The sequence below is a fragment of the Ursus arctos genome, unplaced genomic scaffold, assembly GCF_023065955.2.
Source record: "Ursus arctos isolate Adak ecotype North America unplaced genomic scaffold, UrsArc2.0 scaffold_1, whole genome shotgun sequence".
Taxonomy (NCBI): Eukaryota; Metazoa; Chordata; class Mammalia; order Carnivora; family Ursidae; genus Ursus; species Ursus arctos.
Genome location: NW_026622763.1, coordinates 52,475,631 through 52,489,700, shown reverse-complemented (window position 1 = coordinate 52,489,700; position 14,070 = coordinate 52,475,631). Strand labels below are relative to the sequence as shown.

Sequence of the window (14,070 nt, the reverse complement as noted above, 5' to 3'; positions counted from 1 at the left end):
CTATAGGTGAGCTGAATATTTTCATCTATGTCTTTAAAGCTAAGGGCTAGGGGAAAAAAAAGAAGGAAAAGTCTGTAGGCAATGACAGCTCGCTCTGTGTGCACAGGCCTGGCATCCGCTACTGGCTGAACTGCTACATTCTTAACAGCCAGGAGAACTAAAATGTGTCTTGGTCGGGCTACTTTAGTCACCACCCTGGGCCTCTGCTTAGTGTTTGTGAGGTGCTACAGGCAGCTCTGTTCCCTCAAAGAGACTGCAGTCCATGTAGGAAGAAGATCCAGCAATTGTAATTTAAGAAAATACAACTGCACAGGGTAAGAAGGTAAGGCAGGAGCCCGGACTGTGGCTTAGGAAAAGGAGGACTAAGTATGGGCTGGGGCACACAGAATAGCCAGAGAAGGAAGGCCAACAAAGTCCTCAGGGGAGGAAAGAAAAGAAGAGGGCATGGCCAGGGAAGGAAGGTGTGTAAGGGTCTGGAGGTCAGCCCCGGGAGCTGGAAGTATTGGCTGCAGTTTGGGGTGTATAATTAAATACAGGGGGGATATATTAATTATATCAGAATAAAATGCCTTGAATTTAGGCAATAAAAATCAATCTTAAACTTTCTTTTGACCTCACCTGGCCAGAACACAAGATTCTGCTCGTCCTAAAGCAGGGTGAGCTTGCTACGTGTTAAAGATGTGCCACGTTCATGGCGTCAACACCAGGCCTAATGTCCTTCCTGTGTTAGGTGTTTACACTGTCATTTAATTAATGCACCATAAACGTATATTCTTAGAATTTTAATTAATGAAGTACAGTTTCCGATTAAGAAATTCAAAACCTGCTTTGCATACTGAAATATAACTGCAATTATAAAGGATCTAGTTGCATTAATCTAATTCAATGCAGATAATTTCAGGTGAAATTTTCATTTAAGCAGCAGAAGAAATACTGCCAAAATGACTACATATGCCACAACGGACATAGAACTGGTAGAGTATGGAGAAGGTAGTACGATAGCATTTTAAAAATATAAATGTTCTAGAGCAGGCCTGCAAATATCTGAGTATATTTTCTGCCGGATTAGCTGCAAAGTGCAGGCATTTCTCTTAATGCTTCAAAACCGCATATTCTGCAAATCATACACTAAAATAATAGGACCTAAACAGAGGCAGGGCAGACCATGCCATACCTGTGCAACTCTGTCATGGACTGCTAATAAAAACAATACTAAGTAAAAACACAGAACTCAAAAATGTTAAATTCTTTAATAAAAAACAATACTAAGTAAATATCAGACTCTCCTTTAAAAAAAAAAAGGGGGCAAAGGTAGTTTGTTGAACAAGAGTGAAAGCAAAGATTAAGGCTGCTGGTTCTTGGGGCAAAGGTGAAATGTGCAAACCTGGGAGGCCCCACAACGAACTCCTCCAAGACAAAGCACAGGCCAGCCCAGCCAACGGGGAGCACATGGGGCCGAGGGGCCTCAGATCGGCGTCCCTGGCTGCTCTGTCGGCCGCACTACCGTATGAGCTACTGTCCTCGGTGTTGAGCTGTTCGCACATGGTGGTGGAACCACATGCTAGGGAACCTGTGTGACTGGGCGTGGTGAGTACTCAAACTCACCGGCTGTTCATGCCTCTTCTCTGTACACACTCTTCCTGGGGGCCAGACTGGAACTGGCCTTAAATTAAGGAAGAAATTCCATTCTGAAGTCTTTGTTTTTAGATCTCTATTTAAAATGTCAGTTTGCAATATATCTATTTCCAGGAAAAAGTGGACAAATTTGAACTATAAAATTATAGTTCCTTTCTGGGATCTGTCTCCTCTTTCAAGTGTTTAATCTGTGAGGGTCTTTTTTTACTTTCTTTTTATTATGAAAAATTTCAAACATACACACATGTAGAGAGAACAATGTAATAAGCCTCCATATACCTATCACTCGGCTTCAAAAATTATCATGGCCAATATTGTTTAATCTATTTCCTTTCATTTTATTTTGAAGCAAATCCAAGACTCGCCTATCATTTTGTCCATAAATATTTCCTTATGTATGTGAGAGTCTTTTAAAATGATCTTTGCAGGGAAAGGAAATGGGCCTTCATGCTAAAATGTGATAACCACATGAAAGTCTAAATTTTGGAATGTCTCCAACTCTATTGTGATAGCTTCAAGATATCATGAATCTGGACAAGGAGTACGCATCGGGTTTCTGTAGAAGGACTACTCCGGCCTGGTCTTTGGTTCAGACCGCTTGGGCTCATTCTCCAGTCTCACCGTGTACTCGCAGTGGCCTTGAGCATTACTTAACTTCTGTGTGCCCTGACTCTTCATCTGTAAAATGGGTGGAATAACAGACTTACGTCATGGAGCTATTCTGAGGAATAAATGAGCTGATGTACATAAAGTGCTGGGACTAGTGCCTGGCATGTAATAAGCACTGTGCTGGCCATTTTTAGAACACGAAGGTGCGACAGTTCTTATTAAAGATTAAAAGCAATGGAATGCAATTCTTTCTGCTGAATCAAGAGTGCCAGAGGGCTGTAAGAAAGAGCCAGTAATGAATTTCTAAGGATCAAGATAAGCAGATAGCAGCAGAGAGCCTTAACAATCCATCTGGGGCCCCAGGAGTAGCAATCCAGCTTTGCTTTGTAATGACTCATTACCCCGAGTTTTAAAAACTCAAAGCCAAACAAGTGAAATTTCAGAATTCTGAACGACCAAAAAAAAAAAAAACCAAAAAACTGACTTACCTTGGCATCAGCTTCCCAACACTGACGTAACAGCTCAGCGAAACTTCTGGGGCAGCTGCTTGGAATGGTTAATCTCTACCACAGAGAAAGGAAAGACAACACAAGGATTTACTCATGAAGGTAGGCAAACGCTCTGAAAGTTCATAAAAGAGTTACGTTAAGAGCACAAACAAGTCATTAAATGTAAAGCTTCCACTGATTGATAAGATGGCAGGTGAGAATTTATGTTTAGATTCATCATTTCTAATCTCTAAAGACACTTTTAATACTGTTCTTCTAAAAAAGGCATCCCGGTGGATGGAGACGTCGGGTTCTGCACAACAAATGCAATGAAACGTACACTCGAGTCTAGAAGAAACTACAGTAGGAGAAGGGCCAGGTGGAACGGAAGTAGGAACTCGAAACGCACAAATCTATCACTGTTCTTGCACTGGCGGCTATGAAATAGGCGAGCGGCCCAGGCAGCTAGGAAAGCAGTTCAGCTGTGGCAGCAGGCATCACACCTCTGCAAACGTCTCCAGCACAGACCGTCACAGAGCTCATCTGAAAGAAGACCGCCTCTTCTCACTGGCCAATACGATGCTCGGACATATGACTCATTATGGCTCCAGTGCAAGGGCTGGATACAACAAAGATGACACGTGCACATCACTCCCGTTCCAACAATTTACACGAGTGTTTCTCCAGAACTTGCCATGCCCCAGGAGGCTCTTTGGAGATCTATGGAGGCATTTTTGTTTTAAAGACTGGAGAGTTGCACCTGGAGCGGGTCAAGAATGCTGGACATCCTTCACTATGTTGTAAATCCCTAAGTACTCCCCTGCACCCGAGCAAACTTCAGATGCCCCCGTGCAATCAACAAGGTTTAATCATTTTCTGGCTCTGGACTCTCTTTGATTTATAATAAACAAAGTATATCCTGAGCAGATTTCAAATGCAATGAACGAAGAATGCAACTGCCAAATAAAATAAATCAAGGGCAGATTGATCTTTGCATTATTCATAACCTTACCAAGATTTTTGGAAAAAGTCACCTACGACAGCATTACTCATGCTGCCGGAATCATTGATACAATTCAACTCCATTCTGCATTTGTAGCTGTTGAAGCCTGCTTATCCATAGGTACAAGCTTCTAAAACTGTTCCATTTTCTCCTCTCCTGCGGTCATGCCTGCGCATTTATACACTGTAATAGATATTTATTTCTTCTTTATATTAATTAGAGCATTATGTTGACTTTAAAAATACAATGTGTGTGGGTACGTTGTACTACATCTGAATTTCATTTCCAGGAAGTAGAGGGAGCGTGAACAGAGCTGTTAGCGAGAGAGGCCTGGGTGTGAGAGTTGAGAACCCCTGCAATAAGAAGTACCAAGAAGATGGATTCCGCAGTATTGCTTACCAAAGCAGTTTTGCAAATAAAAAACTGAAACTGAATTTAGTTGTATCTGGGGGAGACTATGGAGAAAACTAGAAGAGTTGGCCTGGCAAGAAGCAGATGATCTGTATTTAGAATTACAGATAACCTTAAAATCCAAATAAACCAAAATAAATAAAACCTGAAAGTTTTAAACAAAACAGCCCGTGCCAAGTTAAAGGCTATGCTAAACATTTTTTTTAACTGATTACATAGGATAGAGGAGATCTGGTAAGCTGTACTCATTTTACTGTAATGTGAACTGGAATCCTTTTGATGAAGATCAAAAGGAAAATCAGGTGTTTACTTTTTAAAAATATTTATATAAGACGGTTGGTTGGGAGTGGCAACTAAGAGAAACAAGGTGATTGCGATTATTCAGCTGAATGCACCCCACGGCAAAGTAACTTCTCGTAAAAGGGAACACTTTCAATATAACTTTTTCACACTTTTCTAAGAACTGAAATGTGACCTGGATGAATACGGATGGATGTTAATCTTTTCTATCATCTTTTCTTACTGAAACACTTTTCAGCTACTGCATCTGAGACATGATGAAAGAAGACATCATTATTTTAAATTATCTCATATGGTCAAATATCAGTTAAATCTAGACTCAGACACTAATGTAAGGGTTTATTTGGGTGCAGTAAAAAGGACTTTAAAAGAAAATGCAAAGTATTTAAGCCCTGATTACAGAACCGTGGGCATTCCCAACGCATTAGAACATCCTGAGATAACCAGATACTAGCAACGGATTCGCCACACTACTTAAAACTTAAATATTTTAAAAGTTCCAAATTTAAAATGAAAATATTTCCCAACCACGAAATCAGGCATGGCAGTTTTTAAGGAGCATATGCTGCTTCTGCACCATTTTCTACGTAAGATGTAAAAAATGACTTTTTGTCAATTATTTTTTACTCTCTTTTTTCCAAAGTGTAGTCAACAATGGATTAAGGTTTTGAGGATTTCTGTTAATAGTTTGGGGTGCCTATTAAGAATAGTTTGGTTAAGTGACAGAAAATGCTCAGGTCCTGCTCTCAGGGCCCTGAGAGGAGCCTGGGCTCGCAGCGCCGCGGGGAGCCTGCTTAGGGTTCTCTCCCTCTCCCTCCCCGTACTCACGCAGGTGTGCCGTGCACGCTCCTCTGAAAGAAAAACACCGTTTTGCTGCTTAGAACAAAACATTTTATGAGACTCTAAGTACTTGTAAAGATAGAAATTATGCTGTCAGAATATTCTGAATGACCACTAAATGAGTTTTATAGAAATTATGAAGACACACGTCTATAAGAATTACAAAATTTGTTAGTAATACTCTACTAATTTCATGACTTCTGTAAGGGTTTAGTCTTTGCTTTAACGGTGCTTTATGTATCTAGTTTTAATAGGATTTAATGTTAGGAAAAATTATTGTTTGAAGGCCTTATTTCATTATTAAGCATTGAGAAGCAAACGCCTTCAGGTATTTTTAGAAAGTATGGATCTTCCTATGGAGCCAGTGAGCAATCTGAACGGTGAAACTGAATAAGGTCTAGAGTCTAGTTAAGAATAATGTGTCAGTGTCAACCTTCTGGTTTTGTTACTGGCCTTCACCTGTATCTCACCAGTGGGGGAAGCTGGATGAAGGATACACAGAATCCCTTCTAATATTTCTGCAACTTCCTGTGAGTCTCTAATTCTGTCAAAATATAAAGTTAGAAAGAAAAGGTAACTCTAATATTTGGAGATAGGTGCATTCTAGGGTGACTGGCTTACATTTAAAATGTCACCATAAGTTTAAACATATCATTCTTTATTTAAATGAGGCCTGCTTAGAAAAAAAAAAAATCCAGCTTGCTCTTTTCAAGAACCCAAGGTACTCCGAAGTAAAAATAAATGAAATAACTAGAAGTTGAAAGGCTTTTGTAAATCATTTTTAAGTCAAAGTCTCAATTGTATTATGAAATGAAATAAACCTTTGGCCATTTTTTTTCAAGTTTTTATGTAAATTCCAGTTAACATGCAGTGTAATATTAGTTTCAGGTGTAGAATTTAGTGATTCATCACTTAGGTACAACACCCAGTGCTCAACACAGCAAGCGCCCTCCCTAGTCCCCATCACCCATTCAGCCCATCCCCTGCCCACCTCCCCTCCAGCAGCCCCTTCAGTTTGTTCTGTATATGGAGACTTGGCAATCATTTTAATGTTATGTCAACAAAATTGGTTTGGGAACACGTGTCTACATTTGTGAGATGAAATGAGGACTCCTTTGAGAATGATGACAGTGGAAAGTACAGGTAAACTTAATTTCCATATTTTCGACAAATATCATGCAGAGTGAGAGTAGACAGGTAAGTAGCCTGGTAATACCCAGTCTTCCTTAAGTTCAGGAGAAAGTTGAGAAAACTTGTTTCGCCATGTGGGGTTCCTTGAACTTGCTGTTCTGTGTCTAGAAGGGGAGGTACCTGGGTGGTCTCTATCGGTTATTAGCGGACTGTCCGCTCACACCACGGATAAAACAGTACCCTGTGCTCCAGGGAACCCCTGAGGGCAAGGGAGGGTGACAGCCTCCTCCTGTCCATGTTAAGGAGGTTCTCCAGGTTGGTTACGGGTGATTCCCGGCCCTGAAGCCAGCTATCCAAAGGCAGCTTCTAAATTCATCTTTCTTGTCCACTTGAACCATCCTTGATGGATACTCATGTTTTGAAAGTGCTTTAGATGCATACCTCTTCTGCCGTCCTTTAGACGAAATATTATTTTAAAATACTGTTTTGTTCCTTATACCTATTTGGAGGGTCCAGTTAGCTTTTAAAAAACTTTCTTCTGATTTTTCTTGGAACAACGTAGAGGGGAGAGGAGTTACATTGAGTGTTCTGCTCCAAAGTCAACATTAGGTCAATTTTCTTCACTCTCATTTGTAAACCCAGAACCAAACATCTAATCACCTCACTGGCAAAAGAAATAGAACAGAAACAAGCGGGTTCTCGTCTCACAAGAACATCAGTTATCCTGAGTACAAGGGTCTGATTTAATAGCACCCTGGGAATAACCAAGACATTTAATTAAAACAGGACAGCTCCTGTGAAACACTGAGCAAGACACATTCTTGAATATAACTCCTTTTGCTTTTTCCTAAATTGGCAGCTCTCTCCCATCAAGTTCAGCTATCATGAACATTTCCTCTGTTCTCAATCGCTCAGGAGGACAAATTAATCAGGTAGCTGGATTATGTGATCTAAACTATGGGAACTTGGCTTCTCTTCGTCAACAGCAGCTGTGTGGTTAATCTGGTCTGCTCCTGCACTCACATGGGCAGTCGATCAGTCTAATTCTTGCATGGCATTAAAAAGCACGTATCTCCATGTATTCACCTTTTTGCAAATTATTTTATCCCTAGGTTGCACTCCTACCTTTTGGAGAGGGCACAGATAAGATCCGGATTTGTGAAATAAGGTGGTTTTGCATTGCAAACACCGGCGTGTGCTTCCATTACCGGATCTAAGTTCTCAGAGTACCTTCGCACTGGATGCTTCATCCGTATGCTGAGGATTTCCATGCCTGTGCATTTCAGTCACAATTTTAAACCTTTCAAAATGTAGTTGCTCTCTTTGATATGAATGTACCACGTTCTCTGATGTAGGCTCATAGGTCCAACTAACTGAAAGCCTCAATTTGTGGGAAGAAGAAAAGCGAGGCTGGGGACACAGCACAAACGGTGTTTACGCCACTGAAGTTCTTTTGAAATGGAAAGGCTCTGCATGAAGAAGGGAACAGTTATGCCACTGCCTCGCCAATTCCAGTGAGGAGCTCATCTTCAATGTAGCGTTCAACGTAGGTGGCAAAACTGTAATTTTTCCCTTTTTTGAAACTATTTTTTCTTCTTTTATTTTTGAAATTCTCATCTAAGCGACAGTTTCTTGTACTACAGTGACTCCTGCTGGGAGAGGTAAGTTGAAGTAGCTGAAGGTCTCTCACAGATAGATCAACTCCCGGCCAGTAAAAAAGATGGCCTAAACGCAGGAGATGGAGTTAAACTGTTCCCTACCTTGGACGCAATGGCTTCTTTCATCACTAAGAACAAACCCCCAGGTTTTACAATTGAGACGGAGAAACTAGTACAGTACTTGCACGATGTTTGATCTACAGCATCACGACGTGAAGCTGCAACAATTAGATGTAAAGGGTCCATTCATGAGGAATAACATCACTTTGACCCTTTGTGTTAGCTCCTACTGCTAATCTTTCCATAAGCGTGAACTTACTTTCAATTTGAAGAAGATGAAAAAGTCTTTTGCAAAACCCCAATACTGTTTTCTGATCTATGTACCTGAATGGAGAATCGTAGTCTTACCTCGTTTTTTTCCACTACAAGCCAAGCTACTTGTAATCCTTCCAAACCTTTAAAGGGGACCTCCCTTGTTAGCATCTCCCAGAGAACCTGGAACAAAAAGAAAATGGAATTTTTATTCTTGTACTTTATATTTTTGGTATATTACTGAAACTTTATCTAACATTTAACTGTAGCCAGTTACCAGACAAAACCAACCCCACCTGTAGAAACTTGGACAAAACATATATATTCACGCATAGGACTTCTTCCAAATATTACATACACACACACACATTATATATACATGTATATATGTATATATATACATGCGTGTGCACACATACACACATTGTTCATTTTTATGAAGAAAAAAACTAGTTTGGAAATCAGAACATTTAGAGCCAGACTTATGAAACCAATGGGCCTACATAATTTATCTTGTAAGTTACTAGAATTCTCACAGATTCCCACAAATTAGGTTTTATATTTTGTTAATCAAATTCTTTCTACTTCAATCACCAATAAATTTCTCTATAAGATAATAACTGGGAATTCAACCGTATTTTTAAAGGTTCAGTAATGGTCTGATAAAAAATACTGAGCCCTAAATCCAAATCACTAGCTAAACCATTCACCCCATAATGGTTAAGTACTTGCAGAACTGTAACATTTACATTTTGTGCTCTGGAGGAAGCTCTCTCAAAATGAGTTGGCCTAAGGGAGTCATTTTCTTCCACTGATAATATAATTTATTATATATTCTAAAATGTAATAAACACTTTATGTTTGTATATATAGGCTGGGTGTGTGTGTGTGTGTGTGTCTGTGTGTAATTCATGTGTGCCTCTCTCTGCAGTCCTCGAGATCAGCATGATCAATAAACCTGCACTGGAAAGAAAGCAAACTGATGCTAGGAATGCTGAAAACAGCCAATGATGTGGGTTTCATTTAAAATACTAAGTAATAGAGATTTTTACATTCAGGTAACTTCCTCTGTTTATACAAACAGGCATCAAAATCTAAGTCTACCAATATTTTGTGAAGTGCAAAAACAATTTTATCAATAATCATAACAACAACTATCACTTATTGAGTGATTATGTTCCAGATACTTTGTTAAACACTTTCCAGGTGTTCCCATGATTAGTATCAATCCCAGCGAATAGACAGGACCCTCATTTTATAGGTGAGGAAACTAAGGCTTCAGAAGTTAAATAAACGCGCCCACAGACACTCCGTTATCAAGGGGCAGAGCCAGAATACGGACCTGCTGCCTCACCCTAACGTCAAGCTCCCAACCCGACGGACTCTAGAGAAGGGAGGCTGCAGTGACAGAGAGAATGTGACGGGCCCTCTCTCAGGTGTAGAGCCGTGGCAGAGGTGAGAAGCAAACGAACTCAGCACTTTTGATTTAGATTGCTCTTGTTCTAAAAATGAAAACAAAAAACCCCATTTCTAAATAAGAATGTGGAGTGAGAGCATGTCCTCTGTGCAAGCAGGGCCTGCACACCTTTGACTCTAGCCGCTGTTTCCTCAGCCAGCGTTCAGTCCTGTTCGAATCAGAACATGCTAAATGAACTCTGGCTAATACGAAGATAATTAGCAGGAAAATCAGGGAAATTGGCAGATGCTGCTCAAGCGGGAGAAAAAAAATTCACTGAAGCCTCTTTGGGCTTTTAATCAAGTGTGTAAGGTACTTCTTTAGAAGAGCTACTGAATAATTCTATTTGAGTCCCAGAAGTGATTAGGAAAAGGTAAGGGGCATCCCAGAAGGGGATGATTCTAGCAAGCTCTGTAAGTAAAGGCAGCGTGAGGGCCCGAACAGGTATGCAATCACCCCGAGACCGGCCTGCAGGGGGTGGGGTAGGGAGCAGAAGCCCCTCCATTCCTCACAGTCCCCACTCCCCTGGTGCTGAGGCTGGGGAGGGAGAGGGGAAGGCAGAGCAAGCAAATCCATGAATCTGGCCTTCCTGCGGAGAACGGGGACAGATCAAATGCTCCAGACCCCAAACTGTCCAGGCAGGTGCCTCCTGCCCCCCATTCTCTGGCCCCGGCCCGCACCCACAACCCACTGCACAGGCGCACATACGAAGGCTGAGTGGGTTTTACAAGGGAAAATGCAAAACCAAGAGCTTGGGAAGTGATGCACGAAAAGATTGATGTCATTCTTTGTTTCCAAATACTCAGTTGGAAAATACCCCAAATCTACTAAGGTCTGAGTTCTGCTTCTCCAAGAGTCCTACCCTGGAAAAGTAAGAGTTTCATTTTAGTCCGTGTGTGTCTCGGAAGAGCTCCTACAGCTGAGGGGGGTACGGATGCGGCTCTGGGGCCCAAGGGAAGTGTCGAGTGTAAGTCCAGCACCAGCACACGCCGACTCCCTGTTACCGATTCCCTGGGTGTAGGAACGTTATCAAAAACACAGGTGGTGTGAGACAGGACAGCAGCTGTTTCTGCACTAAACACAATGACACTCGGCACAAAACAGTCCCTTGTGGGGGAAGTCATGTGGAGGTCTAAAAATATATTAAACTAGGCCTGAAAATATCGGTGATGGGGATGCAAGCCAAACATTGTGATCTTTCCCCTTAAAAATACTTTCCAACTCATTCTATCTTGAGACGTATTTACGTTTAAACTGCGCTCACAAGGAAAAATTTCTATTTTCAGTTTGCAGAGAAACTTGGACAAGGCTGTGTACTTTTCCTGTCCTTTCTTTTACAAACAATGGCAAGCCATTACCTGAGCCCGGCTTGTTCTGGAACAGGGCTCGCACACAAGCACTCAGGGATGCTCACTCTTAAGCTACTCTATTTCCAAATCGTGGTTCTGGCTCAGAAGCTTCTGGGAAGGTAATCCTTTCTGCATCGTCATTACGACAGCTTTGTTTTTAAAGGGTGGCTAGGCCTTGTGTTTTCAGAGGCTTATTCTTTCAATGATTTTTGCTTTCCTTAAGTCTTTTCTTTTTTGTGGGTAACATACTAAACACTCCTCTGGTCCCGTCCTTCAAGAGAGATCATCATAAGGGGGTAGCCCCTTCTCCTTTGTTGTAGAACGGAGAGAAACAACTGCCTGCCTAGCAAAGTTTATCGGCTTGGAAGCAAGGATCACAAGATCCCCTTCTGGCATGTGCGGCACATTTATTTTAAGGCCGTCCAAGGCTGGTAAGTCTTGCCACGTGTTAAGAAGCAACACAGGTTTATCAAGCTGTGCGGGCGAGGGACTTAGATAATACTAGGGGCTAAATGCTTACAGCAAGGCTGAAAAAATAGAAAAATGAAAAGCAATAATATATTAGGTTTTTTTTTTCCCTAGGTGGGTTTCCAAAAAGGACAACTCTTTCTTAGGGTCTTATTCGTCTGTACGGGACTGCTATTGTGTGTGTGGAGGCACAATGAACAGAATAGACACTTCACGAACTACGGGATGTTTTATGCCCAAAGATCCTTTACTGACAAATGGTCGCTACTTACCTGTTTTTGAAAGGACATCAGAAATTCTAAATAACCCCAGTGCTTTCCTAGCTAGGGATCATTTTCGGTCTGTGGAGCACAGAGTTCTAAAACTAACATGCCCCGACCTTAACAACCACTCTCTCCTGCTCTTTGATCACCTTTGACCATGCAATGGCCATTTTTTAAAAATTTGTGATTGTTTAAACAAAAAGCTCTGGAAAGCATGCCTTGTACTTTCTTTCACTAAATGGTGTTTGTCTAGAACACAATGGGAAGGTGCTGGAAGTCTCGAAGCCAGTGGTAAACCCTGAGAGGCTGACGGCCTCTAGGGATTCAGGAGTGCATCTGACAATGCAGGTCCCCTCTTGGGCCATAAGTGGTCACCTTCCGTAGAAACCACAAAAGTCCCGGAAGAGGAGGCTCAGTTTGGGCCAAAATCAGTCTGCCGCTTTACCCATGATTATGAAAATGTCCTTTTAAGAGTAATAATATGAATATAGAGGCAGTATGATTGGGAGATAAGACCCGAAGAGGAGTGCCAAATACTATTTCGGACTTTTTAAAAGATACACCGTATTTTTAAGGATAAAAAACTTATCCTCAAAAAAGGGGCAACAAATGAATTCCTTCCACCACCAAAGAACCACCCTGTCCCCTCCCACCCTACTGCTCCCCTATTCTACTTCCTTCCTTCCCTCTCCTTATTCCTCAAGAATGACCCACCTCAAAACCCCTCCCCCAGAAGCTTCTGCTCCTTAAGGGAGTCTTCCCTGTGGTCTCCATTCCCTGAGCCTCCCCCACCCCCGCCCCCACATTATCCTCTCCCTCTCCGTGCTGCTGTGCTCTGATTTCTACATGACACCTTAGAGTCACGCCTCACAGCCACCCCACTTTGTAAGACTTGCAGCAGGCTTGGGCAAGCCCAGAAAAGCTAAGCACGTTTCCTTCTGTACTCTCCGGAAACTCACCAATCATTCTAATAGTTGATATTCAAAAACCTCCTGCAATTCGCTCACGTGGCAGCCCTACTGGGGTGTTTTGAGCAACTTATTACAGCGAAGGCCTGTGCCAGACGAGCCACGTTTCCACTGACTTACGCGGGTATTCCGCAGTCCTGTGTCCGGCCCAGGAAAGCACTCTCCTCAGGAGGGCGGCAGGCCCGACATTATTTTAGGTTCCATCTATTGCTCTTTGGAAGTAGCATTAGTTTCTTCTCAACAGAGGACAAAATAACTCGGATGCATAAAACGATCAAAGTAAGCACTCTCGCAATTAGGAAGTGTTCTCTCTGTGGCTGCTGCTCTTAGGCATTCCACCGGAAACAGCACTGTTGTCTTAAAACTGTGTTAAACTGCTGTATCCCACCTCCGGAGGTGTTTGCTTTTTCAGATTTCCTTGAGCAACAAAAAAATGAGAAATGAACTCACCACACCATAGGAATATGTGTCACAAGTTTCAGACACAGGGAGACTCTGGATAACTTCTGGGGCCATCCATGGGAAAGTTCCAACCAAGGACATGTGTGTCGTATGGTTATGGAACCGAGAGGCGCCAAAGTCGCATATCTGAGAAAAGAGAAACAAGTATCAACCTTCTACTACTGATTAACAAAAGAATTATCCACCACGAAAACTTACATCTGAAGTTAAATACTTCTGAAAAATATTAAAAGAAGCAGTCCTACCTTCAATACCCCATCAGCAGCTATAACAACTAAAAAAACAAGAAAAAGAAAAATTATGACAATCATCTAATTTATCTGAATCATCTTATATTGAAAAAAACCTGTAAACTTCTATTTCTATCTTCCATAGGGCATATGAAAGGTAAAACTGAAGTATTTACTGCATTGAAGACTTTGGAAAAACGAGCTGACATTAAAAGAAGAACAAAAAACTAATTCCATGAGGTGCTGACTAAAAGGCTTTCAAAACATTGGTTTAAATCAAATGTAGTACTGTCCAGTAAACACGGCATACGTTAGTAGTAGTAAAGAGAACCAATTTTTTTTTTTAAGATGTTATTGATCTATTTGAGAGAGAGAGAGAAAAAGAGAGCACGAGTATGGGGAGAGGGGCAAGGGAGAGGGAGAAGCAGACTCTCCACTGAGCTGGGAGCCCCACTCGGGGCTCGATCCCAGGACCCTGGGATCATGA

General features: G+C 41.6%; 1 protein-coding gene across 4 annotated transcripts in view; it reads right to left on the bottom strand.

Annotated features, from left to right (window-relative positions):
- MAP3K20 (mitogen-activated protein kinase kinase kinase 20) overlaps positions 1 to 14,070 on the bottom strand; it is a 169,089-nt gene that overhangs the window by 54,930 nt on the left and 100,089 nt on the right. For all 4 annotated transcript variants that reach the window (XM_026492542.4, XM_048214164.2, XM_026492541.4 and 1 more), the window contains exons 6-9: positions 13,599 to 13,627; positions 13,342 to 13,479; positions 8,484 to 8,570; positions 2,733 to 2,807 (exon numbers count right to left, since the gene is read on the bottom strand). In XM_026492542.4, coding sequence (XP_026348327.2) covers positions 2,733 to 2,807; positions 8,484 to 8,570; positions 13,342 to 13,479; positions 13,599 to 13,627 — 329 coding nt within the window. The remainder of the gene's footprint in view (positions 1 to 2,732; positions 2,808 to 8,483; positions 8,571 to 13,341; positions 13,480 to 13,598; positions 13,628 to 14,070) is intronic.